Genomic DNA, 27,771 nt, shown 5'->3' on the forward strand with positions numbered 1-27,771 from the left:
GCTAAACAGGTTGAGGTTTTAAATCCTTCACTTCAAAGTGTTCTCTTCCACCCTCAAATCATTTTTATGGCTCTTTTTGCACTCGCTCCCTTTTTATCATCCCTCTAATGTGTGTGGATGGCCTCAGCCCATCGTCCCCAGGGGCTGGAGTCACCTCCCTGCCCTGGGCCTCTCCTCCCTGGGCACATCTCAGAGCAGAGCTGGCTGCCTTGCTGCTGAGTCACAGTGAGTTACAGTGCTGCTCTGACCCCTCAGTCCAGGGCACTGCTGGCACTGGGATCAGCTGCAGAGCCCTGCAAGAGCACCAGGGAGCACAAGGGAAGCTGAACAAAACCCGTGTGAGATGTGAGCTGGATCCTGCCATGCTCAGCACCCTGAGGAACAGCTGCTCTGGCTCTGCTCTGTGTGCTGACCCCTCTGCTCTGGCTGTCACTGCCATCCCAGTGCAGCTGAGCCAGGGGCAGAGCAGTCCCCACCCCCAGAGAACCCTCCAGGCTCCTGCAGGAGGACACAAACCCCCAGAGAACCCCCCCCCAACGACCTGCTGCTCACAGCTGGGCTCTCCTCAGCTCAGCCCTGGCTGCTCTGCTGCAGGGGCAGGACAGAGGACAAGGCACAGCCTGGACCATCCTTCCCTGGCCTGTCCTTTCCAGATCCATTGCCTGGGCACTCCCTGGGCAGGGATGTGGCTCTGCAAGGAGAGAAGAGTGGGAGGGAAGCAGGCTGGAGGAAGGACAGAAGTGCCTTCCCATGGTTTTGTCCTGCCTTGGGTGTCACTGTGCCCTCCCCACTTATCGATGCAGGGTGACCCCAGGGTAGGGAATGACGTGCTCTGACTCCATGATTCAGAGGGCTGAGCCATTCCTTTATTAAGCTGTACAATTCCTTTATTAAGCTGTACCATATTACACTAAATTACACACTAAAGAGTTGCTGTACTAAAAAATACTAAAGAAAAACCCAGCCAGCCAGGACACAGCTTTGACCCAATCAGCCAAGGAATCAAAACAATCTTCACCAGTGTCCAATTAACAAATCACTTTGGATTTGGGATCACTGTGGGCAAACAATCTCCATAACACATTCCACATGTGCAGAACAACAGGAGCAGCAAGTGGAGATAAGAATTGTTTTCTCTTCTTCTCTGAGCTTCTCACTGCCTTCCCCAGGAAATCCTGGGAGAGAGCTGTGCCTGCTGCTCTCTGTGAAGAGCTGTGCCCTCCCCACTCACACATTTTACATGGGGTGATGAACTGCATTTTAAAAGGAGCCTCACAGCAGCTGGGCTCTGGAGTGTTCTGGAAATCTGATTCACAGCTTGGGACAAATCACCCAGAAGAAAAACCGGCTTCATCCACCTGATCTGGGGACAACTTCAGCTGTGCCCAGGTGTGCCTGGCCTTGGGAATGTGTCCTGTCTGTGCTGATGCCTGGGGAAGGCTGAGCTGGAACAGAGGCCAGGCAGAGTTACAGGATAAGCAGGGATTTATTCCAAGGGTCTCCTCCATGGATCCACCTTGGGCAGCACCAGAGCTGCCCAACAACAGGGACACCACCCCATGGCCTCCTTCACCCACTCCATCCTCAGAGACTGAAAGCAGCTCTCCAGCCCCGTGGAGGGGATGTTTCTGTGCAAACACAGCCCCCAAGAAAGCCCAGGTAAATGCCTCTTTATTTTGCTCACAGCAGGCAGTGCAATTTGTCTCTAATGAGCACTAAGGCTCTCTGCTCCCGCTCAGAGCAGTCATTCTGGGCTCTCTGCTTGCATGCAGGAGGCTCAGGGGGGACCTTGTGGCTCTGCACAGCTCCCAGCCAGGAGGGGACAGCAGGGGGGTCAGACTGTGCTCCAGGAACAGGGACAGGAGGAGAGGGAACGGCCTCAGGCTGCATTAAGATTGGATATAAGAACAAACTCTTCATGGAATGAGTGCTCAGCTCCTCAGCTTTGTTTGGATCACTACAGGCATGCCTACAACCCTGCACAGCCCCCCCTGAGCAGAGCCAGCTCCTAAGGAGCTCTGGGGCAGAACTGTGACCCTGAACCATCTGCAGCACCCTGAGCCAGCCCTGAGCTGGTTTCTGACCTGGTGCAGCCTTGTGCCAAGCCAGGGGAGGCAGCAAGGTGAGCAGAGAACCCCTCCTGGCCAGGTGTGGGTGGCAGGGACACACTGGGAGGTCTGTCCTCCCCTCAGTCCCCAGCAGCCCGTGGTCACTGCAGAGCTGAGGCTCTTTTGGCAGCAGCTCAGCTTTGTCGGCAGCCCTGAAGTTCAAACTCAAATAAATAAAAAAGTGCTTCAAATTCAACGAAATAAAAAAGTGCTTCCCGAAGCTGGAGGCAGAACAGAAGAGCTGCTACCTGGCATTTGGACAAGGAGAGAGGATGGGGAGCTGCATCCTGTCCCCAGAGTGCTCCTGACTCACGCCGTGCCTGGCGTGAGTCACTTCCCAAGGTCTCTCCTTCCAATGTCCCCTCTGCTCTGCAGGGAGTGCCAGTGCTCCTGAAAGCTCTTCCAAGCCCCATTCATCATGAAATGCCTTGAAGTGTGTGACTGCTGGGGCAGAAACACCTCGTGGGCACAGATCCTCCTCCGTGGGCAGAAAACATCCACGGCCTGGGAGGGAGCTTCAAGTCTCAGGAGGACTGGCTGAGCTGTGGAAAACAGCTGGGAGAAAGGTGGGTTCCTGTTCAGAGGATCCCTATGGCAATCAGGCAGTGCTGGCAGCCTCCCAGCAATTACTGAAGGCACACATCCCCCATTCTGTGTCTCCTTGACAGTTTTATTTCCAGGGCAGTGGATCTGGCCCCAGCTTTCAGCAGCTGCTCCTTCTGAGCCTGGATTAAAGAGCTGTTTAATCCCCTACACTTTTCACCCCCTAAAAGTGCTTACATGCAGTGACCCTGTCACCTCAGCACCTCACTTGGAATTAGAACGCTGGGCTTTGTAAAAACCTCACTGAAAAGCATTTCCCCAGCTCTGTTTTGGGCTGGAATGCCTTTCCACTGGCACATCCATGTCCACCCCAGCAGCCCTGCTCTGGTTCCTGCAGGTCTGAGAGAACTGCTGGCATTAGGACACCTCCTCCTCAAAGGACCCAGCCCACCCTGACTCAGAATTTCCCTCTTTTCATCCCAAAGTCTTTGCATCTCCTGGAACTTTTAGCAGCGACAGTTTCATTCCTATCCCTGGACTGCTGAGCTCAGTGAAGTGTGTGTGGCCTTGCCCTGAGTGCCCAAACACCCCTTGAGGTGGCCCTTCAGGGGGTGAAGCCCTCTCTGAGCTCCTCCAGGTGCTCTCTGGAGCCACCAGCTCCCCCAAGGGTGTGCAGGGATGAAATTCCCCCTCAGATTATCCAGCAGCACAGGACCCAGGGCTGTGGGAAAGGTGAAACCCATTGCACCTCCCCTCCATCCTGCCAGCCCCAGCTGGAAGAACTTTAGAGAACAGATTGGAGATTTTTTTACGAGATCTGCTTTTTTAACCCCAAGCTGGCAGGTGTGGGGTTAAAACAGAGAGGATGGGGAGCTGCAGAGATCCTGTAGTCCTTAATTTCCTCATCATTTTCCAGCATCTTTCCAGGGCAATTGGGAGCAGAGCTAATCCTTAGCTTGGGAAACATTCCTGGTTTTCTTGCTGGGCCCCAGGAAGAGTGGGAGAGCTGCTGGGAGGATGTGACTGATGGAGTGGCCACTCTCACCTCGACAGCACCTCTGGGGCCTCCCAGCAGTTTTCCTGCATTCTTTCTTTCCAGGAATGGGCACAGTCCTGTCTTTTCTCATGTGTGAGTACCCCAAGCCTTCCCAGATGGAGGAATTGCTGCTTTGCTGATGGAATGGCTCCGAGCCAGCGCTGCTGTGACAAGGTGACACCAGGCCCCTGCTGTGGGAGTGACAATGGACAAAAATCCAGTTTAATTGTTCCTTGGGTGCCTCCACACCCATCCCATCATTCCCATCCTTCCAGGTAAGTGTCCATCAGCTGCTCCTGTTCTCTGCTGCCTCTGGGCCCCCAGTGAGGCTCCTCACAGGGACCTGCCCAGCCTGTCCCTCTGCTCAGGCTGCCCTGGGCCCCATTCCCAGGGAGGGAGCACAGAATCACAGAATTAACCAGGCTGGAAAAGACCTTTGAGATCCATCAAGTCCAACTCTGACCCGAACACCTCCTCACCAACTGAACCACGGCTCTGGCTCAGCCTGGGACATCCCACCACATCACCCAGGGCACTGCTGCTGGCCTGGGGCTCCTCCTGTCCTGGCACGGCCACCAAAGTGTCCCTCTGGTCACACTTGGGACGTCCTACCCTCACCAGGGGTGGTGCCAGGCTGCCCAGGCCACCAGAGCCACCTGGGGCCACCACCAGAGAGGCTGAGGAGGTCACCCAGTGAGGCCAGGGGAGGTGGATTGAGTGAGCCAGACAGTGAGCTCTGCACCTGAGTGCTGACACAATTAGCACAGTGGGATTTGCTGTCTCTTGAGGTAGGAGATAGTCCCAGCTTCATCTCTGTCCCCACTTGCTCTCAACACCACAAATCCTGACGTTCTCCTCAAGAACTTTTATGGGAAGTGGAGAAATTAGCTAATTCCCCATTGTTCCATCCCCACTTATTAGTGCTAGACAGAATTGGGTAATTATGAATAGAGCTGCCAGGCAAAACGAAACTTCTCCCTGAAAAATGCATTTTAATTAACTCTGCTGGGTCCACGTGCTCCTTGGGAAGGGCTGATTGGGCCTGACTGGCTGAGCTCTGCTCACACAGGAGACCACAAGCCTGGCCAAGGGCTACAAAAGGGCCTTGCCTTCCCTCTGGGCCCACCCTGGAGGATGAGGGTGGGGTGCTGCTCCTCAAGGCTGGTTTGATCCACTAAAGTTTGATCTACTTCACTTTGGTCTACTAAAGCTGAGCAGCAAAGTAAGAGAATGATACAGAACCATTGAATTACAGATGGGTGGGGTTGGAGGGGACATGAAAGATTCTCCAGTGCCACCCCTGCCAGGCAGGGACACCTTCTGCCATCCCAGTGCCACCCCTGCCATGGCAGGGACACCTCCCACTGTCCCAGTGTCCAGCCTGGCCTTGGGCACTGCCAGTGATCCAGGGGCAGCCCCAGCTGCTCTGGGCACCCTGTGCCAGGGCCTGCCCACCCTGCCAGGGAGGAATCCCTTCCCAAAATCCCTCTAAATGTCCTCTCACTCCATCCCTTGTAAAGAGCCTCTCTTTCCTGTTGGCTCCACTCAGGCAGCCCCAGTCAGCTCCTCCTGAAACCTTTATTCATTTTTTCCAGGCTGGGCAATCCCAATGTGCCAAAGACTGCAAACAGAGCTTGGGGTTTGGTGAGTGAGTGGTGGAGAGGTGAAAACCTCTGCCCCACATGAGGCAGCAGTGGGAGGGATCCCTGGGGCACCAGCAGGGTGAAATATGAAATTATACATTTCCTTCACAAAAGAAAAGGAAAAAATTCCCTGCCACGGTTCCCAGCTGGGCAGAGGGGCAGGGAAGGCCAGGCTCAGAGCTGGTAGAAATGGAAATGCAGTTTGAGCCCTCTGGGGTGCCACTGGGGGCTGCTCAGCCTGACCCACCCTGACCTCCTGGGCGCTTTCACATCCTGGAAGGGTGAGGGGGAAAATCCTGTGTGTGCTCCACCACCAAGGGCAAAAGCAAAGCCCCCGTGGAAGCCTCACCACCGCGGGACATTCCACAGGTTCCAGCTTTGCACTTCAGGGCTTCCCAGGTGGAAGAAATATCATGGTGTAGAGGCAAACTTAAGGAAGGGCAACTTTAAAATAAAATCTTCTAGGCTTGCGAGACAAAATTGCCTCACAGCAAATGGTAATGTCTCTCTGCTCCCCCCTGCTTTTTCCTGGCAAGATGATGAAATGCAGTAAATAAATACATAAAAATAATGAGTCTTCCAGACCTTGCAGCATTCATTTTAATAGATGCTATTTAACTACACACAGAATCACAGGTATCTACCTTTTCAAACGCTGGTTACAAAGATTGGGAAGGCTGCCAAGAAAATGGCTTTTATTTCCCCCCCAATAGATATCAAAAAGAAACAATTTATATGTTGAAATTGCCTTTATTTTTTTAATCCATAAATAGTTGTTACTGACAAAAGTGGAAAAATCCTTAAGACTCTAAATTTTACTAAACTGATAATATTTTTGTTTACAGTACATACAGAATGTGCTTTTACAGGTAAGTATAACAACAAGAATAATACAGAGAAAAACAGTCAAATACTGCTCATCTTGAAGCTTGTTTAATGGTTAACCAAGAGTCTGTGCAAAGTTACAGATACAAATGTACTTCCTCTTCAGTACTACTGTATAATAAACATGGAATCCATAAACTGGGCTAAAGCACAAAAATATCCACTTAACCCCTCTTAGGAAATATTGTCCCCCGAACTAAAAATATTACAGTAAGAAGTGTCTTTCTCAGAGCCAAGAAATTCTTGCTACAAAAATGTCTCAGGGGTTTGCGGGCGGGCGGGAGCGGCGGCGGAGCGGAGGGTGAGGGGCAGCGGCTCCTCCCGACAGTGGGGTGGGATGGGAGAGACCTCCAGGGATGGGAGAGACTTTCTGGGATGGGAGAGACCTCCAGGGATGGGAGAGACCTTCTGGGATGGGAGAGACTTTCTGGGATGGGAGAGACCTCCCGGGATGGGAGAGACCTCCCGGGATGGGAGAGACCTTCTGGGATGGGAGAGACCTCCTGGGATGGGAGAGACTTTCTGGGATGGGAAAGACCTCCAGGGATGGGAGAGACTTTCTGGGATGGGAAAGACCTCCAGGGATGGGAGAGACTTTCTGGGATGGGAGAGACCTTCTGGGATGGGAGGGACTTTCTGGGATGGGAGAGACCTCCTGGGATGGGAGAGTCCTTCCAGGGTGGGATGGGAGAGACCTCCCGGGTAGGGAGACACCTCCAGCGGTGGGAGAGACCTCCTGGGGTGGGGAGAGACCTCCTGGGGTGGGGAGAGACCTCCAGAGATGAGGAGAGACCTCCCAAGATGGGGAGAGACCTCCCGGGATGGGGAGAGACCTCCAGGGATGGGAAAACACCTCCTGGGATGGGGAGAAACCTCCAGAGATGAGGAGAGACCTCCCAGGATGGGGAGAGACCTCCTGGGATGGAGATCTCTTAGAATGGAGATCTCTTGGCATGGAGGGAGACCTCCTGTCATGGAGATTCCTGGGATGGAGAGAGACCTCCCGGGATGGAGAGAGACCTTCCGGGATGGAGAGAGACCTTCTGGGATGGAGACCTCTCAGGATGGAGGCTTGGAGACCTCTTGGCATGGAGACGTCTCAGGATGGAGACCTCCTGTCCTGGAGACCTCCTGGACATGGTGTGGCCACGGTGGAGAGCCGGGGTGCTGGGAGCAGAGATCTCTTTCAGATCACCACTGACACACTCAGACAGCCCCATCCAACTCTCCCCCGGCCCTTGGGTGAAGCACGTTTGGCTTTTCCCAGCTGGGATGTGGGCTCGGGGAGGGCACCTCTCACCACGGAGAGCTGGGCATGGCCCCTTCTCCCACCTGCCTGTGGACACCCAGCCCAGGAGGGGCAGTTCCCCACGGAGCAGCCCCAACAGGGGCTTATTGCTAACAACACTCACTAGGAAAATATCTAAGCCCCTTTCTCGCACATTTCCCTTCTTTCACTCGGCTGAAACACACCTGAACACGACATCTGTGGCTGCTAAAGGTATTTCAGCAGAGCCCCTCCTTCCAGATTAAGCAGTAAATCTGAAACTGAACTAAGACAAGCTACTTCTCCGTGAGCTGAAGGTGGCAAATTGATCACAAATAGAACACATATCTCAAACACGATTGAAGCTACCCTGTTCCACGGTGAATTTGGTGGTGGTGGTGGAAGATTAGGATGTCTTCCCAGCTACCAGGAACTACAAAAACCTGATGCCAAGCTCCTGCAGATTCCAGGTGGGAATGCTTCTGACAGAACAGAAATGTGCATGTGGGAAGCTCAGGTTCCTGGGAGCAGCTTTGCAGCCAGCCAGGCTCAGCAGACAGAAATTAAATCCAGGCCAGGGAAGGAGGGCTCACTCCCGGACAACTGTCTCTGTTTCTTCCCACCCACCCCCATCCCCAAGTAACAGATCATCATTTAGAAAAGGAACATTAAAACATTGAAAAATATTTCTTTTTTTTTTTCCTTAAAACACGATTCAGTGGCATTAGAAGGCTTTTTATGACACAGTTTCTGTTCCGTGTGGTGCTGTGTGTGGTTCATTAAAAATAGTTTTCCACATTTCAAGGAATGATTCAACACAGTTTGGAAGGTTCAGTTGGTAGAGGGTCAGTCAGAACGTGTTGGTTGCATTTTACATTTTACTGTATGTATGTATATATATATATCTGTTTGTATCTATATACACATACACAGAGAATTGTATAAAACCCAGTGCAGCCATCCAGGACGTGTTGCTGCTCAGGGAATGCAAATAATTATCAGCTTGTAGGAAATGCTATAAACTTTTCTACATCCCCCTTCCCCAGTCCCTGCACATGCACTCTGGGAACTGGACACTCCCCAGGTGTTTGTTTGCACCTGTGGGTGGAGAAAACACAGATCAATTCTTCAGAGTAGATGAGATTAATCAAGGCAGGTTATATTTTACTGTACAGAGGAATGTGGCTGCTTCCCGCTTTTCTCCTGAGGATGTTGTGGTGACTCAGACACGAGGAGAAGGAAGCAGGAAGGTCCCAGTGCAGGGAGCAGCATCCCTTGGAGCTGCAGCCTGCCAGGACCCTGCCCAAGAGGAGAGCAGTGGGAATCTGGGCAATGCCAGCCCAGCACTCTCCTCCTGGGCAGAGTGGATGTGGCACATCACACGCCACGTGTCAGGACAATGACAAACAAGATTAACAAAAGCACTTTGCTGCTCTGCAGTTTCTGTTGTGAGAGGGTCTCAGAGCACTTCTCAGAGCTTGTGGTCTGATCCCTCCATAGAACTGGAAATTCCCATTATCATCACATGAGGACCACGGGAAGTGCTGGGGACCAGGCTGTGGGTGATGACACTCGGTCCCAAACCAAGTGTCCTTTCAGTGACAAATTCCCAGAAGGAGGAATAAGGGAGAAAAATGACCTAAGGACACCTGTGTGTGCTGAAATGCCACTGCCCCATGCACCAACCCATTCCAGCACACAGAGTGGGCTGTGGGAACACATGGTGCTATCCAGGGCACTGTTCCTTCCCGAGGAAATTTGCTGAAAATTTTCTGTGGTGGTGGCAGAGTCCCTGAAGAGATTTGGCCTAAAAAGGCTCCTTGTGGGACACATCTGCTTGAAACAGTTGAGTGGGTGGAAAAAAGACAAGGAAATGAGGCTGAGGTTTCTCTGGGGGATTCTTGCCCAGGTAAGACACAAAAAAAAGCAGAGGGCCTGTGATGTTTGTTAGCCAGAACAGGAGAAGACACAGAGGTCAAATGGCCCCGCTCAGCATTGGCATGGTCTACTTGAATGCAAAACTTCCAAATTTGCATCTGGTCCAGCAACTTCTTAGCTCACAAATGGAACATTGAGATGAGGACTAGAGCTCGAGACAGACAGCTATGGACATGGAAAGAGAGGAGTGCTCACCTACCCACAGCCTCCCACTGTCACCTCTTCTCCAGCTCTGCCACCGCAGCTCCTGGAGACTCTACAGGGGACTCTGCTCTCCCACAGTGTCCAGATCTCCCTGGCTTGGCCTGGGCCAAGGGAGGGTGGAAGAGCCCCAGAACCTCAGCAGGGGCTGCCTCCCCACCAGCAGTGAGAGCTTCTCTTCTCTTCTCTTCACACGAGTCCCACCCTCTGGCCTGTGGGAAGGTCAGCAGGGCAATGTTTACACAGGGATTGTCTTCTGGGAGGAAAAATCCAGGGATTGAGCCGAGGAGCTTGGAGGTAGTCAGGGGAGAGTAGTGTCCATCAAGGGAGGGGGCAGGAGATGAGCTGTGAGCCTGTTCTCTCCCATCCCTCCCGTGCCATGGACTGCCACCCTGATCCACAGACAGTTCTGGTTGTTGCCCAGAGTGATTTTGCCCAAGGCTGCAGGATCTGACCCTGGAGACTGTTATTTGTTTATTTATTTATTCCCTCCCAGCTCAGTTTCCGTCAAACAAAGCCCCAGTAACCTCTGACTGATGGAGTCCTTCTCAGCACAGCCTCCATCAGATGGGGCAGGATAAAGCTCTGGAAATAGAACCAGCTCCAGGACAGCCTGGGAAAGAGAAAGGCCACCTGGACACCCCACTGAGGCCCACCTGTAAGTCCCACTGGGGTAAGGACATGCTCCTCCTGCCTACCCTGCACCAGGTGAACCTGGTGCTGCACCAAAGCCTCCACAGGAGACTCACGCCCCACGACCACTGTTTGCTACAGGACTTGGCACAGTTGGGCTGGGAATGTCATTAAGGCCAGGAGGTGGGAGGTATTTGAGGGGAGGGAGGAAGGCAGAGCAAGGTTCAGGGATGCCTGATGAAGAGTTGTGTAGGAAAAGAGTCGGCGTGGGGACGTGGGACATGAAGAGAAGTGCAAGGGATGTGCTCACAGCCTGAAGTCAGACATCACCTCACCCCAAGGAGGGAGCGTGCCTGCCCGGACCCACGGGGTGTGTGTGTGTGTGCTGGGGCCTCGAGGGCACGCTGGGGACAGTGTCCAGCACCCACAGCTCCAGCACCAGGTCTGGCTGGCCTTCAAACCCTCTGAGACCCTTCCCTGGCTGCAGAAGTGTGTTCCAGTGGGAGTCGGTTCTACAGAGTTTGGCAGGAACACAAATCAAAGTGGGGGGGGGGGGAAATGAAAAGAAAAATCAAACCCAAATCTAACAAAAAAACAAAGCAAAGCCCAATCTGTCTGGAAAGCCAAAGGTAAAACCCTTGCAAATTCTGGACCCACGAGTCTATGTTTTAAAGATTTTACAAATATACAGTATCTAATTAGCGTTATATCAGATATACAACATGCCCGTTAATTATAAGTATGCTGGATATATAATTTATATGCATGAAATGTAACTGTCTTCATGGTTAGGACTGGGACTCGGTGGAATTGGAATTTGGAAGGTTTTCTCGGGAGGCCATTGCAGGGAGAGAAAACCACGGAAAGTTACCGACCTGCTTTTCGGTAAACAGACACCCTCAGCCTTGTGCCTCTGCTAAGGGCTGGAAAAAAGATTTGCTACATATGGATTCTAGGCTGTAAATGGGAGGAGAAAACGCTCAGAAACAGGGGAACTGGGCCATGGAAAATGCTATCAGGAAAAGAAACTTGTGGGGAGAATCCAGGCTGGGTGACGGGCGCGGTCTCGGTGGGGTGGGACCTCCCCAGCACAGGTCAGCAGTGTGGGGCTGAAGGGGTTCTGCTGCTTTAGGTTCAGCAGTGGCGAGAAGCTGGAGGAGGAGAAACCCTCTTCCCCCTTCCTATTTACATGTTGGAGACACCAAGATACTAGAATGAGTGGAGGAAAGGGTCTAACAAGCGTTTCAGCGTTTTTGTGCTTATTGAACACATCAACCCCACTACTTCCTACACTGAGAGAGCAGGCGATTTGTAGGCACTAGTATGTTTTTATCTTATGAGTATATTTAGTATAAACTAAAACTTTATTTCTCAGCCAGGCTATTCCCGTCCCTAGATCTGCCAGTCCCGAAGGAAAGTCTGCCCTTGAATTTGCTCCAAGGGTGACAAAGAACAGATGTGTGGGTGCTGACGGGTGTCGAGCAGCCTGGGGATGGCCCCAGCAGCCAGGACTTCCCTACGTGCTGCAGAAAGGCCAAACGTGAGGACCAAGAACGAGGCCCCTCCCTGCCAGGGTGGGGGGGCTGCGTTTCCTCCTCCCTGTCTCAGGCTGCTTCTCCTTGGAGCAACTGAAAAGTCCTGAATTCATGGAAACCATGGGATAATGCAGGTGAGCCCTTGGAAGGAGCCATCGATTACTATGGCTTTCTTTGACAGAAACTGATGCACACCAGGAAATTCCCTCTGTTATCCCTCCCTAGTGTCTGACTGCTGCTTCAGTTCTTCCTGTGTCACTGATGGAGGGGTGGCTTTAAAAACAACGTGGGTGGGACTGCCAGAGAAGTCCTTGCAGACACTGAGTTAGTAGAGGTTATCGTGGCCTATAAGGCCACTGCAGAACGGGGGGCTGCGGCCACCCCGGTCCTTAAGGAGTATCTACAATGCACTGGGTCGTGTCAAACAGTCACCTCAGTTTTGCTGGCGGTGCGGTAGTGGTGGTGGTGCCCGGGGATGTAATGCAGCTGCTCCACCGTGTTGTGCCGGCGCGAGGCGAACGCTTGGCGCTTGGCCGAGGTCGGGTTCATCCCCAAGGTGTTGTACAAGTTATTTGAGGCACTGGGATGGGAGTGCATTTTTGACATCCTGTAGCGATCCAAGACCGGTGTTGACACAAAGACATCCGTGTGTGACAGTGCCCTGGACATGGACTGCTCGGGGTAGCCCGAGCGCTCCGGGGACAGCAGCGGGTCCTGGGAGTGCAGGCGCTCTGCTGACAGCAGCTGCTCGTCTGAGAGAATCCGCTCGTAGGACATGCTGAACTCCTCGGGCATGATCCTCTCCGGGGACAGCACTCTGTCCTGGGACATGGCCCTGATGGGACGGCGGGGCCTGTCCCGCTGGTTGCCCTGCTGGGACATTTTGATGACGTTGATGGGCAGCGTGCCCCGCGCCGCCAGGTCGGGCAGGTGCCTCCTCCTCATGTAGTACTCGTCGGCCTCTTTGTCAGCTGTGGGGAGGGAGGTGAGAGGTTAGAAATGTCAGAGGGCTGTCCCAGGCCCTGGAGCTGCTCCTGGTGACGCCTGAGGCACCCTCTGCCACAGGCATGGCAGCCCTGCATGGGTGGTGCCACCAGGGGCTTGTGGCAGACAGAGGAGTGTGAAAGGTGTGGGGACAGTGCAATTCCCTGGGCTGTGCACCCCACACTCCTCCATCCGGAGGCCAGGCCATGGTACCACACGATTTACATGAGTTATGGAGAAATTCCCAATTGTCGCCTTCTCAAATTGTCACATCCTTCAGATGTCACCCTGGGAAAGAACAGGGCAGGTGACACGAGCAGGCGAGGTCCCCGTTTGAGGACACGCCTGTGCCACCTCTGGCCTCAGACGTGGCTGTTCCCTGCAGTCCATGAGTGACCTCATCACATTTTAATTACCACATTGAAATATTTGTAAATGTGATCACAAGCAAGGTCTGGTGGCCTCTGAGACACCGAATCGCCTGCCTGAGTTTTCATTTCCCATTTCTATCATCAACCTTGGTTGATAGAACAGAATTTATCCCATGGAACATTTCATGCTCAGTTTGCTGCTCCTGCATCCCAAACGATCCCTCTGCTGCTCTGAAATGCAGCACACACCCCCCACACTCCCACTTTGCTTTCTTTGGCTTTGAGAGGAATGCTGTGGGCTCAGAGAGGATGTTGGCTACTGCAGCTGTGTCGTGATAGATCACTGGGATCCTACAGCCACCCATCTGCAGGTTTTATCCACCACCTTGGCTGGGAGTTGAAGACAACTGGCTGCTGGTCCCATGAGCCAGAGCTGCTGTGGTGGGTGCTGACAACATCCCAGAGCTCTGCTCACAAAACACCAGCTCAGCCAAACCCTGCACCAGCCTGTGCTGGGCCAGGTGCCTCACTTATGTCCTCATCCCTGTCCCACACCTTCCCTTCCCTGCTGCCAGGCCCCTGTGCAGAGCCCAGATCCGTGGGGAGGTGGGGTTGGTTCCTCACAGCCAGGAGCAGGAGCTGAGAACATCTGTACCACCAGTGCTGCTGCCAGCCCTTTCCTCACAGCCCACACAGCCCCGAGGCGTGAGGTCACCCCCAGCTCCCCCTGCTGCCTTCCTGCCCGTGGGATTCGCTCTCCAGAGCTCACACTGCAGCAATGAATCTTTATTTTTCACCACCCAACACTTCTCAGAAGGATGTCTCACTGCAAATGTCAGGCAGCAGCTCTCCTGGCCTCCAGCTCTCGTGTCTTTAAAATCACCTTCTAGGAAGCCTGAGGGTGGGGGGAATTCCATATGGCCCCAGGAGCTGTAGGCATTTTTCTGCTGTGTTTTGGGGCTGGTTGGAAATGCCAGGCTGGGTGTGCAGAGCAATGCTGAGGGCTGGCTGCAGAGTGGGAAGCAGGCAATTAGCACTCTGGCACTTGGCCTCTGCTCTGGGTGACAGGAGTGCCACAGGATTTGCCCGTGTGACTCTAAATAGATGTAATTAAAGCACAGAACATCCCAAATGGAGATGTGCTTGGATGCTCACACCTGGCTCTGGTAATTGCCAGCAGGAGCTAAACCAGCTTATGTGAGGTTTGCAGCTCTGAGGCTGCTGGAGAGGTGGCACAATCAGCTGCTGGAAGGGGTTTGAAGGTGCTCCTTGGACTAAAAATGCAGCATGTGCTGCACTGTAAAGTGTTTTGTCCATTAGGAGCATTAAAAAATCCCTTTTCCTTCCCTCTCCCCCCCGTGACCCTGGTACAGGTCTTTGGCTGCCATGGCTGAACCTTCAGGGAGCTGATTTGATTTCAAAGATGTTTCTAAGCTCACTCAGGCTGTGCCTACAGAGGTGCTGAGGAGGAGGAGGAGGAACATTTCCAGGTGTGGAAAAGCTGCTCATCTCCATCTCAGAGTCAGAGGAGGTGGGGCAGCCGTGTGTCACACCCAACAAGCTGCTCCAGGCAGCAGCAGACAGACAGACAGACACTTTCCAGGCTGCTGGCTCTGAGAGGGGTGCCAGCCTGAGCCAGGGATGGGGAACAGAGCCTGGCAGGAATGCTGTTGGATTGGGTTCTTTTTTGACTCAGAGAGGAATTTTAAAACTGAGAGGAATTTTAAAAACTTCTGTGTTATTTTTTACCTCATGTGAAGGGTGAGACAATACAGATGTTATAATCCACCCCATCACAATTAGAAGTTAAATATTTCTTAATTACAATATATTAGAAGCATTTCTTGGCCTGCTGTAAATGCCTTAAAGCCAATAACCTAAAAATACCCCTCGTGGGTCCTACTTCAATGCATCTTTCATAGTTCTACGTCTTTGAAGTACCCAGTCCTATTTGCAAGGCCACCCTTTGAAACTTCTTTGTAGCTCCATTTCTACAAATGAATTTCTACAAATTCATTCCCCACGTTGTGTGCAGCACCAGAAGGGAGAGCTCAGCACTGGAACCTCAGAATTCCAGGGACAGCAGGAAACAATCCCAGTTCCAGGCCTGGAGAGCAGGAAATGTGCAGGGAAGTGTGCAGGGCTGGGTGCACAGCTGGCCAAAACCAAAGTTTCCCTGGGAAATGAAATCTTGGAGACATCAAATGGTTTGGGTTGGAAGGAATCCTAGAGGTGGTCCAGCTGAAACACACTCCAGGATGATTGATGCCACCCTCATGCCACCATCAGGGACACGTCACACCCTGGGACAGCTGGCACTGACCACCCTGCCCCCTGTCCTGTCACTGAGGCTAAAATTCACAGTTTTATCCAAAATCAAACTCCTATCCAGTGTGCTTCTCCATCGAGGATGTGCTTAAAAATTAAAAAAATAAATAAATAAATAAAAAAGATGTCCTAAGAGGATTCCAAAAAAGCAGAAATTGTGAGCAGAGAAAAAATAATCACTGGCGTAATGCTTGGCAGACAGGATTTTTTCTATTTTTTTAATCAATCCCATACTTCCTGGTCTTTCCTTGTGTTTTTCAAGCAATAGGAACTGGAACTACTGGAAGTTATGCTTTCTGCATGCTCCCTGGTCTTTTTCATTGGTTTTGGTTGGGATTTTTCTGCCCTTTCCCTCCTCCTTTGGCAGTTTCCAGAACACCACTCAGGGCTGGTCTCACCACACTTCAGGAATGTTTGAGGGCTTCCACTGCCTTGGCCTCAGCCTCAGCAGTTTTACCCTCAGACAGCTTTTTTTGGTGGATTTTTTGTGGGTTTTTTTTCCCTCATTTGGAGGGAGATCCCCAAATAAAGGCTCAGCCATCCCACCTCAGCCTGAGCTGCCTCTGCAGACGGGCAGGGCAGAGCTCCTCTGGCCCTGGCATTGCAGGAATGAGGTTTGAAAAATGCATTGGTGGTGCTCTGGGAAGGGAACGTGGAGCAGAGCAGCCAAATTCAGTTTTTCTCCCTGTTTTTCCACGTTCTGGGGAGAAGAGATGCACGTGTGTGTGCGTGTGAGGCCAGCACAGCACTCCCTCTCCTTTTTTAAAGGTAATTTCCCCAGCTCTCCTCCTCTGCAGCTCCAGCAGGTTTCCTCTCTGGCCTTGTCTCTCCTTGTTTTAATTGGCTTTAACATTTCCAAGCTGCCCAGTCACTCCTGATGGTTCTCCAGCCAGCCCCAAGTGGTCCAACATGCCTGAAAACAGGAGCTCACTGACCCTTCTCACTTGGCTGGGAAGAGCAGTTCCCTGGAGCGCTGGGCAGGATGGAATTCATCTGGCTGCTCTTGCTCAGCCACAGCCTCACACCCTCCCCTCCCTGCTCTTCCCCAGGGGCTGCCAGCCCCTCAGAGACCCCCAAGAACCCCCCAGGTGGGGTTCTCTTATCTGTGCCCTGAAGGAAGGGCCAGGGAGATAAACACCCTGGTCTTTCACCATCTGTCTCTGCTAATTGGAGGAAAATAAGTAATTTTTCCCTGCCTGGCAAGCCAGACAAACAGCTGAAATATAGATTTGAAAAATATCGAAGGCTTTGTTTCTTGCTCACATAGAAGAATTTGTTAATGATCTCTTCAGCACTTTTATATTTTACTTTTTTTCTATGAAGTCCATTGGGAAGAAGTGACAGGAAGTCTCTTGGGAAGAAACAATTTTAAATAAAAAAATGAATGTCAAATAAGTAATTTTCGAGCTCCAGCTTGTAGATATCACACTTTTTTTGTGCAGAATGAGAACATTATCTTGCTGGCACTTTGCAAGGGGAGGCTGGGGAGCTGGGAGCCTCCTTTCCTTTGGCTCTGGAGTGGAGCAGCTGCAGGAAAGTGATTCAGAGATTCTGGAGGTGCTGAGAGTGCTCAGTGCCAGTGGGAGCAGGGAGGGCTGGGCACTGCCAGCGCTGGAGCCCCCTGGCTGCTCAGGAGGAGAGCGGGGCAGTGGGCTGGCATCTGCCAGGTGCTGTGCAGGAGGCTGGGCTGGTGCCTGCAGAGAGCTCTGGAGTCTCTCACCCCTGCCCTGGAGGGGTCCAGAGGTGGGATTTGCCCTGCAGGGAGCAGGGATTCCCTGCTGGCCCTGGTGGGTGGCTATTTAGGGTTTTGACTGAGCCCCTCTCCAGACAACAGGAGAATTTCCCAGCTCAAACCACAGGAAGGAAAGGAAACCCCCAGGATTTGTTCATTGCAAACATTTCAACCCAAAAGGGAGCAGCAAGCAGGCTGGCTCTCCTGCAATTCCCCAGTCAAGGGACAAAGACGAGCTCGGTGGCCTTGGTGGCTGCCAGGGGTGCCCTGAGTGGGACAGGGAAGGCTCCAGGAGCACTGAGGGCACTCAGAGCTGCTCATGGACACTGCAGAGCCAGGGGGAGTCTGCAGAGAGCATTCCCTGCACAAAACTCACTGGTTCAGAATGCACTGGAGCTGAAGGGTTTGGGATCAGCAAAGGGGATGGCCCGGAGCATCACAGAGCCATTGGCAGAGCAGGGCAATCCATAAGGCAGCAGGGAAGGAGAGATGCCAGCGAGTGGGGATGGGGCAAACCTGCTGGAGTGCCCAAAACACCCTGGGGGTCTGAGCATGGAACGGGTCAGGAGCAGCTCTGACACACACAGAGTGTGGAACAGAGAATGGATCTGAGCATGGAACGGGTCAGGACGCACAGAGAGCATGGAACAGAGTGTGGATCAGAGTATGGAACAGGTCTGGGCACACCAGAGTGTGGAACAGAGTGTGAATCAAAGTATGGAATGGGTCAGGAGCAAATCTGACACACACAGAGTGTGGAATAGAGCATGTATCTGAGCATGGCACAGCCCTGGGCACAGAGCTCAGAGAATGGATCTGAGCATGGCACAGCTCTGGCACACAGCTCAGAGAATGGATCTGAGCATGGCACAGCTCTGGGCACACAGCTCAGAGAATGGATCTGAGCATGGCACAGGCTAGGAGCAGCTCTGGCACACACCATGGAGCAGGTGGATCTGAGCACTGCCCAAGGAGGCAGGGCTCCTCCTGGAAAAGGAGTTCCCACCACCTTGGCACCTTTCTGTTGGCATTTCCAGCTGCCCCTGTGGCTGGTGAGGTCCCTGGCTGTGCCAAGGACAGCTCTGAGCACGCAGCCAGGCTGGGCCCCAGCAGAGAGGGAAAAGGATCCTTGGATGGCTCTGCCAGGAGCAGATCCCAGCAGAGGGGTTGGGGCAGCACAGCAATAACCCCAGGTACCCTCCCAGACTTCCACACCCACCCTGCTGGGGAGTGCCAGCCAAAGGAATCCCCACTGGAGATGCCAACCCAGGAGTGCCCGGCCGAGGGAAGGGGTTATTCCTTACAAAGCAGAACCAAGGGGAAGCAAAGGAGGTGACACCTACTGAGCCTCTTGAGAGATGAATATTTGCTGGGGTTGGTCTTGACAGCAGACTCGTAGGAGGGCGGGAGGTGGGAGAGGTTCTGGAAGGAGCGGGAGAAGGACAGGTCGTAGGGCTCGGTGGCTGAAGTCAGGATGTTGTTCATTCGTGGCTTATCTGCAAAAAACCAGAGAAAGGCAGGTCTGGAGTGTGCCCCGAGGGGAGGGAGAGAGGCTGGCTGTGCCCACAGGCTCCAGCAGGGAGCTAAGCTGGACCTGAGCCACAGCTCCTGGGCATGATTCACACTGGCACCAGCAGATCCAGGAGAAATGGATCCCGTGGTGCTGCTTCCTGTCCACAGCAGTTCTGGGGACAGCAAAGTGCTGCCTCACATCCCCTGGAGCTGCCCAGAGGGATGGGGCTGGACTGGCACTCACCCCGGGCATGCAGGGCTGTGCCAGGGGCTCGGGCAGCATCGCTCACCTTCACCCCCACAGTGTGCCCTCCCCATCCTCAGGGACACAGAACCGCTCTGGGGGGGTCTGTAACTGGGCCACCACGATGATCCAGCTGCCATCCCTGTGTGCCAGAGTCCTCAGGGATGCTCTGAACCTGGGGGCTCTGGGGCTCTGCAAACCCCCACAGCTCCCTGCGCCCAGGGCTGGGACCTGGGGCACCTCTGGGGGCACTCAGAGGGCAGGGCCAGGTGTTGGGGAGATTCCTGAGGCAGGAAATCCCTATCCTGAGGGGTGGAGGATGCCCTTCTACTGGTGCTCATTTTGTTGGTCACTGAGGGTCCCCAGGCAGGGTCCCAGTGCCCTCTGTCACAATTCCAATGCTGAGGGCACTGAGCCCTGATGCTAAAATTGAAGTCCAGACTACCTGCAGGGGTTTGAAACCTTGTTCCTTCACTGCAAGATGGAAAAGGGTCTTTCACCAGCCCAGCCACAGCACAGGGACCTGTAGAACTGCAGTTATAACCCCCAGGTGTTCAGAGATTAAAATGGGCAGAGAGGAAAGGACTTAACAAAGCAGGAACTTCAATTACTGGAAGCAGAGCCAGAACAGACCAGGGGGCTCTGTCAGACCCCCCAGCAGTGATGGGGGTCAGCAGCTGAGGCAAAAGGTGGCCACTTCAGGTATGGTCTGAAAATGAAACCAGAAGGGTAAATTCTCTGCAGGAGCAGCAGAATGCCCAGGCTTGGGTTCACACATTCCTGTTCTGCATCCCTAAAGTGTCCCCATGCACAATCAGTGTGCACTCACCTGCCCCAAGCTCTCTTGCCTCCTCTGCACCAGGGGCTGGTTGGGATAAAAGCTCAGATTCTGCCCAAAGGTAGCAGAGCAGCAGGGGAAATTTCACCTGGAAAACTGCTGGCTTTGTGCAGTGCCCATACACCTGCTAACTTCTCCCATTTCCAGGAAAAAATCCCTCAAAATCCACCCAAGCAGAGTGCAGACATTTCACAGACATTTTCCTAGACCTGAGTCATAAGTGAATCTGTTTCCTCCAAAAAACATCTGTGAGAGTGAGGCCAGTCCTCCCCTCTGCCTCTCTGCCGTGTGCAGCCCTGCTTGTTGGACAGCAGAGCGTTTTCCTCCCCTCTGAATTTTTCATTTCGCCGTGTCCTCGGTGCCCCTGCAGCCTGGAAATGAACCCAGCAGTTTATCTGAGAGTCTGCTCGGGGATCCAAAGCTGCTTCCACAACTTTTCTCCCACTGGGGCTTCCCCTGGGTGTCTCAAACCTCCTGTCAGCCACCCTCAGCACTGCACAGTGTCAGAGACAGGCTGAGGCAGCCCTGCCTCAGTAATTGCAGAATCACTCTCACAGTAATTCCGTAAGAAAGAAAGTCATTCTTTCTCACAGAATCCAGCAGGGGGGAAAAATTCCTCCTCCCAATGCAGTAATCACCTCGGTTCATCAATCTCCTCTGCTCTTCCTCCTGCTCCTCTCTGCTCTCCTGGAAGGGGGTTCTGGTGTGGCAGGAAGAGCAGAGACCTGAGGGATCTGGGGTGGAACCTCTCAGAGAGCAGCAGTTCCCAGCTGGAGATTTCCACCTCTTGTATTTGTGGGATGCCCCATGGCAGGGAGGAATGATGGACCTGACTCCATGTGCTCAGAAGGCTGATTCATTATTTTGTGATACTACATTATAATAAAGAATGCTATGCTAAACAACACTAAAGAATACAGTCAGGATACAGACAGAAGGCTAAAAAGATAATAATGAGAACTCCTGACTCTCTGCAGAGCCCTGACACAGCCTGGCCCTGACTGGCCAAAGAGTGAAAACAACTCCCAGCAGAATGCAATGGAACAATCACCTGTGGGTGAACAATCCCCAAACACATTCCACATGGGCACAGCACAGGAGAAGAAAATGAGATAAGAATTGTTTTCCTTTTCTCTGAGGCCTCTCAGCTTCCCAGGAGAACAACCCTGGGTGAAGGGGTTTTTCAGAAAATATGAATGTGACACCCATCCATGTCTAACAGCCTGCCTGCAGGATCAGGGAGTGTGTGGCATTCATCAGGGGGCTGGAAAGAATTGATTTGATGTTATCCAGCAAACAGAGGCTGGATCAGCACTGAAACCATGTCCCCACTCCTCCTCCTGCTTGTGTGGCAAGGACCCCGGGGTGAGATCTCCCTGCAAATTGCTGAGGCAGAACGTGGAGCTAATCTCCATTTCCATGGGGGTTTGGGCATGATCAGTGAGCCCAGGCACAGGCACGGAGCCCTGCTCGGTGCCAGAGCTCAGCAGTCATTGACTGCTTGCATGAGGTGTGTGAAATTAAGTGCCACACATTTATCTGATGGGCTGCTGCAGGATCACTTCATCTTCTCAGTGCTTTTCCCATCCAGGCACTCAGGAACAGACTGGGATGATTCTGGCAAATGAGAAGTCACCTTGAAATCCACTGCCCATCACTCAGCAAAATAAGGGATAAACTGAAATGACCAAAGCTAATTTCAGATGTCTTTTGCATAATGTAGCTTGAGGGGGAGATCAGAGAGCTGAGGTGCTCCAGGCAGGAGAAATATCTCGTGCAATTTATATTCTGAGGCCAGTTCAGCACTGGTTTCTCAGCAGGTTTTCACTCCTGCAATATATTTGTCTCTGGTCTCTCTCTCCTCTTTGTTTGTGGTGCTTGTGGGCTCCCATGGAAGCTGCAGGTCAGAATCAATAATCAGGATGCAAATAAAACAGGGTACAGCTGAGGCTGTACCCTGTGCTCCCCAGCATTCCCATCCTCCCAGCTGGAGCTGACCCTGGAGAACGAGCTCTGTCCATGGTGCCGAGATCACCTTTAAAGCCAGCTTTGGTCCCCCTTCTCCTCAGCACCTCTGTGCCATTTGGTGCCCATTTTCTGGCACACCATCCCTCAGCCAGCAGCACAGGAGCCTCCCCCAGCCCGGGCACAGCCCCACCTTGGTACAGCCAGTGCAAGGCTTTGCAGTTCTGCAGGAATTGCAGCATTTCCCCTCCCTGCAGGCAGCCCTGGCTGCACAGTGCCCTGAGCAGGGCTGCACAGCCCAGCCCAGAGCTCAGGAAGGGAGCAGGCAGCTCTGTGGAGCTCTGATCTCTCCTCCTGCAGCCCCACCAGGCCAGGTGGGTGCATCTCTTCTGCCTCAAGGGCCAGAATGGCCGGGCCAGTGTGAACCCGCTGTGGTTTTATGGGAGCCAGAGCATCCCAGGGCCAGGCTCTGAGGGGCTCCTGCTCTCTCCCACCTTGCACTGGGCTGGGGAAGGGGCTGCCTGCAGGGACTGCCTGTGCTCCTATCACACCTGCTGGTGCCTCAGGATTTCAGCTTTTCTATTTTTCAAATCCTGCAGTGCATTAGTGCATAGCTGTGAACTCCATCTAAAGTGTGGTTTACCTGCCTTCAGAACATTTTTGGTCGTACAGAACAACCTCTGGGCCCCTGAGATCCAGACACCCACATGCCCTGAAAAGTATAATCAAAAGTGCATTGTGGGGAGCAAACTGGGGATATGCTTCATTACCTGTCAGCTTACTTGGAGAATTACCCTGACTAGGCAAATAGACCAAACTGAAAATCTGTATAAACCCTGGTGACATCTTCCATCCGGGGGCACCTCTGTGAGGCTTTGAACTGCCCAGGTTGCAGCTTTGAGGCCTTTCATAAACCCCCCCACTTTATCGCTTGATCTTGCCCGTCCGTCCTGTTCCAGTCAGCCACCCCACGGCTTCACTGTCGGACATGACATTGGCTTTGTGTCGCCAACCTGGGTCCGCAGCCCCGGCTGGCCTGGGGTGCACTGAGGGTGGATTCACACAAATCCAGGGCTCTGCTCACTCCTGCAGTGGCACTGAGGGTGGATTCACACAAATCCAGGGCTCTGCTCACTCCTGCAGGGACACTGAGGGTGGATTCACACAGATCCAGGGCTCTGCTCACTCCTGCAGGGACACTGAGGGTGGATTCACACAGATCCAGGGCTCTGCTCACTCCTGCAGGGACACTGAGGGTGGATTCACACAAATCCAGGGCTCTGCTCACTCCTGCAGTGGCACTGAGGGTGGATTCACATAAATCCGCTGCTCTCCTCACTCCTGCACTCTGTCATCTGCCAGGGCAGCACGGCCCCTCTGGGCTGAGGCACAGCTCATTTCTCTGCCAGTGCTTTGCACCCTCTCTGCAAGCTCAGGGCTCAGAGAAGCTCCAGGATTTCCAGAGCTGTGCAGATCAGACCTGAAGTTCCTGTCACGTCTTGCTCTGCCCCTCTTGTTGGAAGACGCTTTCAAAGTGTGTTTACATGAGGCACAAAACCTTTCATCTTACCAAAATAAAAACAAAAATGAATTGGTGGCAAAGTTTGGAACAAAGCTCAAGTGGCAAAAGGGATGTGGTGCAGATTTGCATTTGAGTCTGCACATATGTTGTGCGAATTCTGCAAGACATTTCAACAGATGCCTTTTAAAACATTCACCCAGAGAAAGCAAACAATGTCACCTAAGAGAAGCTGCTACAACCCAGCCTTCTGCTGCTCAGCTGCAGCTCAGCAGAGCCCCAGCCCTCTGTCAGAGCCCTCCCTGCTCGCCCAGCTCTGCCTCCTGCTCAGCCCTTTGAAGGCTCAGACGCAAAGTCTCCGACTCTGACGCAAGTTCTCACAAAGGGCCCCGATCCTCAGGAAAATCTGGTGGCACTGCTGACGTTCTGGAGCCTTCTGTGCCAGGGCTCAGGGCTCCCAGGCCGCGCTGAAGTGACAGGCAAATGAACTGATGTGTGCAGAGTCCAAATCCATGATGTGCATCTTCAGTGTTTGTGTTTTCACACTTCTGTTCACTGGTGTTGCAAACGCTGTTATTAATAGTGCTTTGCATTTCTCATGACTAATCTCCAGGAGGTTTCTACATTTCCAGGTCAGATCCTCTGTGGTGGAAATCAGAGCTCTCCAGCGAGTAGCTGCCCTCATTTGTGAGAGCTGGAGATGGAGGGTTTCAACAGAGGCAATGTTAAAGCCCTGTGTCTGTCAGGATGGCTCCAGCCCTGGGCCTTGCAGGGGAGAGAAATGAGCAGCACCTGCAGGAGGAGGGTGCAGAGGGAGGGGATGCAGCTCACAGTGACACTGGGTGTGACAGGGACACCCCTGAGTGCTGTCACCCTGGGGATCAGCATGGAACAGCCCCTGAGCACACAGAGCATCCCTGAGCATTGCACCAGTGAGGAACAGCCCCTGAGCACACAGAGCATCCCTGAGTATTGCACCAGTGAGGAACAGCCCCTGAGCACACAGAGCATCCCTGAGCATTGCACCAGTGAGGAACAGCCCCTGAGCACTCAGAGCATCCCTGAGTATTGCACCAGTGAGGAAAGGCCCTGAGCACACAGAGCATCCCTGAGCAGCACCAGTGAGGAACAGCCCCTGAGCACTCAGAGCATCCCTGAGTATTGCACCAGTGAGGAAAGGCCCCTGAGCACACAGAGCATCCCTGAGTATTGCACCAGTGAGGAACAGCCCCTGAGCACTCAGAGCATCCCTGAGTATTGCACCAGTGAGGAACAGCCCCTGAGCACACAGAGCATCCCTGAGTAGCACCAGTGAGGAAAGCCCCTGAGCACACAGAGCATCCCTGAGTATTGCACCAGTGAGGAACAGCCCCTGAGCACACAGAGCATCCCTGAGTATTGCACCAGTGAGGAACAGCCCCTGAGCACACAGAGCATCCCTGAGTATTGCACCAGAGTGGAACAGCCCCTGAGCACACAGAGCATCCCTGAGTTTTCCACCCCACAGCTGGGCCGAGAGGAGCAATGCTGAACTTGAAATGAAAGGGAGAGCTGCAGAGATGAAAATTGCACCGGGCAGTCAGAGCAGAGGATCTGCTCATCCTGGGGTGTGCTGCCCTGGCAGGGGTACAGATAAAACACCTGGCTCTGGCACCAGGGATGGGACCCCTTCCTGCTGGGCTTGAGACCACTGCAAAGTGGTACCTGCCCCCTTAGAGCTCTGCAAGGGCCTGGGCAGGGCAGGGGGAGGGACTTTGGAATGGCTGGAATGGTCTGGTCTGGTCTGGTTTAGTCTGGTTTGGTTTGGTTTGGTCTGGTTTGGTTTGGTTTGGTTTGGTTTGGGTTTGGTTTGGTTTGGTTTTGGTTTGGTTTGGTTTGGTTTGGTTTGCTTTGCTTTGCTTTGCTTTGCTTTGCTTTGCTTTTTGGTTTGGTTTGGTTTGGTTTGGTTTGGTTTGGTTTGGTTTGGTTTGGTTTGGTTTGGTTTGGTTTGGTTTGGTTTGGTTTGGTTTGGTTTGGTTTGGTTTTGGTTGGTTGGTTTGGTTTTGGTTGGTTGGTTTGGTTTGGTTTGGTTTGGTTTGGTTGGTTTGGTTTGGTTTGGTTTGGTTTGGTTTGGTTTGGTTGGTTTGGTTGGTTTGGTGTTGGTTTGGTTGGTTTGGTTGTTTGGTTTGGTTGGTTTGGTTTGGTTTGGTTGGTTTTGGTTTGGTTTGGTTTGGTTTGCTTTGTTGCGTTGCTTTGCGTGCTTTGTTTGGTTTGGTTGGTTTGGTTTTGGTTTGGTTTGGTTTGGTTTGGTTTGGTTTGGTTTGGTTTGGTTTGGTTTGGTTTGGTTTGGTTTGGTTTGGTTTGGTTTGGTTTTGGTTTGGTTTGGTTTGGTTTGGTTTGGTTTGGTTTGGTTTGGTTTGGTTTGGTTTGGTTTGGTTTGGTCTGGTCTGGTTTGGCTCACAAAGACCACCCAATTCCAGCCCTGCCATGACAGGGACACCTCCCAGTGTCCCAGGCTGCCCCAGCCCTGCCAGCCCAGCCTTGGGCACTGCCAGGGATTCCAGAATTAAACCCAGGATTTGATCTGAGACCTTGGAAAAGGCTCCCAAAGTCAGTGCTGGAAGGGAGGATGGGGATTTGGAGTTTAAAGCAGAGACAGGTAAAGCTAAGGAAAGGAAATTTAGACTTTCAGAGTTTAGGTATAGAAAACAAAGCAGTTGCAGAGGTGAACCAGGGGTTCAGACTGCAGCACTGTGGGTTGGTGTGCCACAGCAGGATTGGCTAAGAAAGCTCACCCTGTGCATGGGGCCATTTATGTATGAGCTCAAAACCATAAATATCCTTGTTAGCAGCGTTTTATTGGTCAATAAATCCCTAAAAGATCTTGTAACTAAGAGTCTTGGGGCCTTCTGAGCCGTGCTGTGACGGGTGAGCCAAACTCACCTTCCTGCCTATGGAGGAGAACAGAAAATAAACCTCATCCTCAAAAAGAACTCAGAGGTCCCATCTCCAATTCCTTCCAAAACCCCCCAGGGGAATCATCACACCTCCCACTGCCACTGCACCCTGCCAAGGGCAGGACACCCAGCTCTGCCTCTTCTCTGGGGTTCATGCTGCACACCTGGTTAGCTTCTCCTTTCCCCCACACATTTCTGCTGGGGATAAAGCAAATTTACACAGCCCTTAATTGTGGTGATTTTGTAAACAGTGCCTTAAACACAATAGACACAAAACTCTCAACAAATTGCTGGAGGAGATGTGACAGAATAGGGAATCATTTTCATATCTTCTGGGATTGCCCCAAATTGAAGCTTCTGGTCTGATGTTAGAAAATTGATGCAAGGATTTTTTCAGCACTATATCCCCCAAAGCCCTATTAGTGTGTGGGAAGGAAGATGCCCTGGATTTCTGAAATGGAGAAAAGAGAAAGAAGGAGGAAAAGAAAGGTGGAAAATTAAAAAAAAAGGGGAGAAGAGGGAAAAAGGAAGGAAGGAAGGAAGGAAGGAAGGAAGGAAGGAAGGAAGGAAGGAAGGAAGGAAGGAAGGAAGGAAGGAAGGAAGGAAGGAAGGAAGGAAGGAAGGGAAAACCACACTCAGACATGAGTCCATATAGAGGAAAGTGATAAAAGCCCACACAAGTTCAGCTATAAAATGAAATTTTCCTCCCTCTGAGCAATCCCAGGTGTCATCCATGCAAAAGCACTTGGCCAAATTAAAACCTTGAAGTAATTGGCTGCTCATGGTGCTTTACCAAGTATTTTTTGAGATGATTGTCAAATGCAATTAACTGACATAAAAGTTGTGATATGAACTTCCTTCTAACCATATTATTTGGAAATGTGCTTGGTATTTATAAAGATGTAAAAAAAAAAAAAAATTGTTTATTAGGTGCTCTTTAGGTTAGGATAATTATATATGCACTAAATATAATGAGATGAAACTTCAGCAGCAGTAAAAAATAAAGCAATAATCTGTACAGAAACTAAACCCAGGCAGCCAGTGTGCATTTCTGTTACAGCTGATGCTCAGTTCTCTTTTATGCCCCCAGCTTGGTTTTTTCCTTCATATTTTAATGTTTTTTATGGGGGAAATCATTTTATGTGCTTATTTTGTGTGAAGGCTGAATATCTAAGCAAGATAAATTAATGTATCAAAAGATTTAGCTGCATTTCATATGTAAAACTTGGTTGTGCTTAGAGCCTAATACTTGCTCCCTCCCACTCACATTTTACATACAAATCACTACATTTCCTAAAACTGCTGTAGAGTTCTTCATTTGCAGCTCAAATCTGCAGCTGAGGTAGAAATAAAGTCTAGAGTTGAGGAAATCCACATGGAAATTCAGATTTCAGTGGAGTTGGGGTCTAAATGCTGTCACTGAAAGCAGAATTTCAGCCGGTATTTCTAAAGGGCTGCAGGAGCCTCTGGAATGGGACATTTGGTGTCCTGGGGGGAATCTGGGGCAGGAATTGTGCAGCAGCAGGAAAAATCCGAGGATTTCTGGCAGGTGT

At 52.1% G+C, this 27,771-nt stretch overlaps 1 protein-coding gene across 1 annotated transcript in view; it reads right to left on the reverse strand.

Annotated features, from left to right (window-relative positions):
- Positions 1 to 12,209: 12,209 nt before the first annotated feature.
- SHISA6 (shisa family member 6) overlaps positions 12,210 to 27,771 on the reverse strand; it is a 132,729-nt gene continuing 117,167 nt past the window's right edge. The window contains exons 9-10 of the mRNA XM_050981415.1: positions 18,548 to 18,700; positions 12,210 to 12,760 (exon numbers count right to left, since the gene is read on the reverse strand). Coding sequence (XP_050837372.1) covers positions 12,210 to 12,760; positions 18,548 to 18,700 — 704 coding nt within the window. The remainder of the gene's footprint in view (positions 12,761 to 18,547; positions 18,701 to 27,771) is intronic.

This window comes from Serinus canaria, chromosome 18 (genome assembly GCF_022539315.1).
Source record: "Serinus canaria isolate serCan28SL12 chromosome 18, serCan2020, whole genome shotgun sequence".
NCBI lineage: Eukaryota > Metazoa > Chordata > Aves > Passeriformes > Fringillidae > Serinus > Serinus canaria.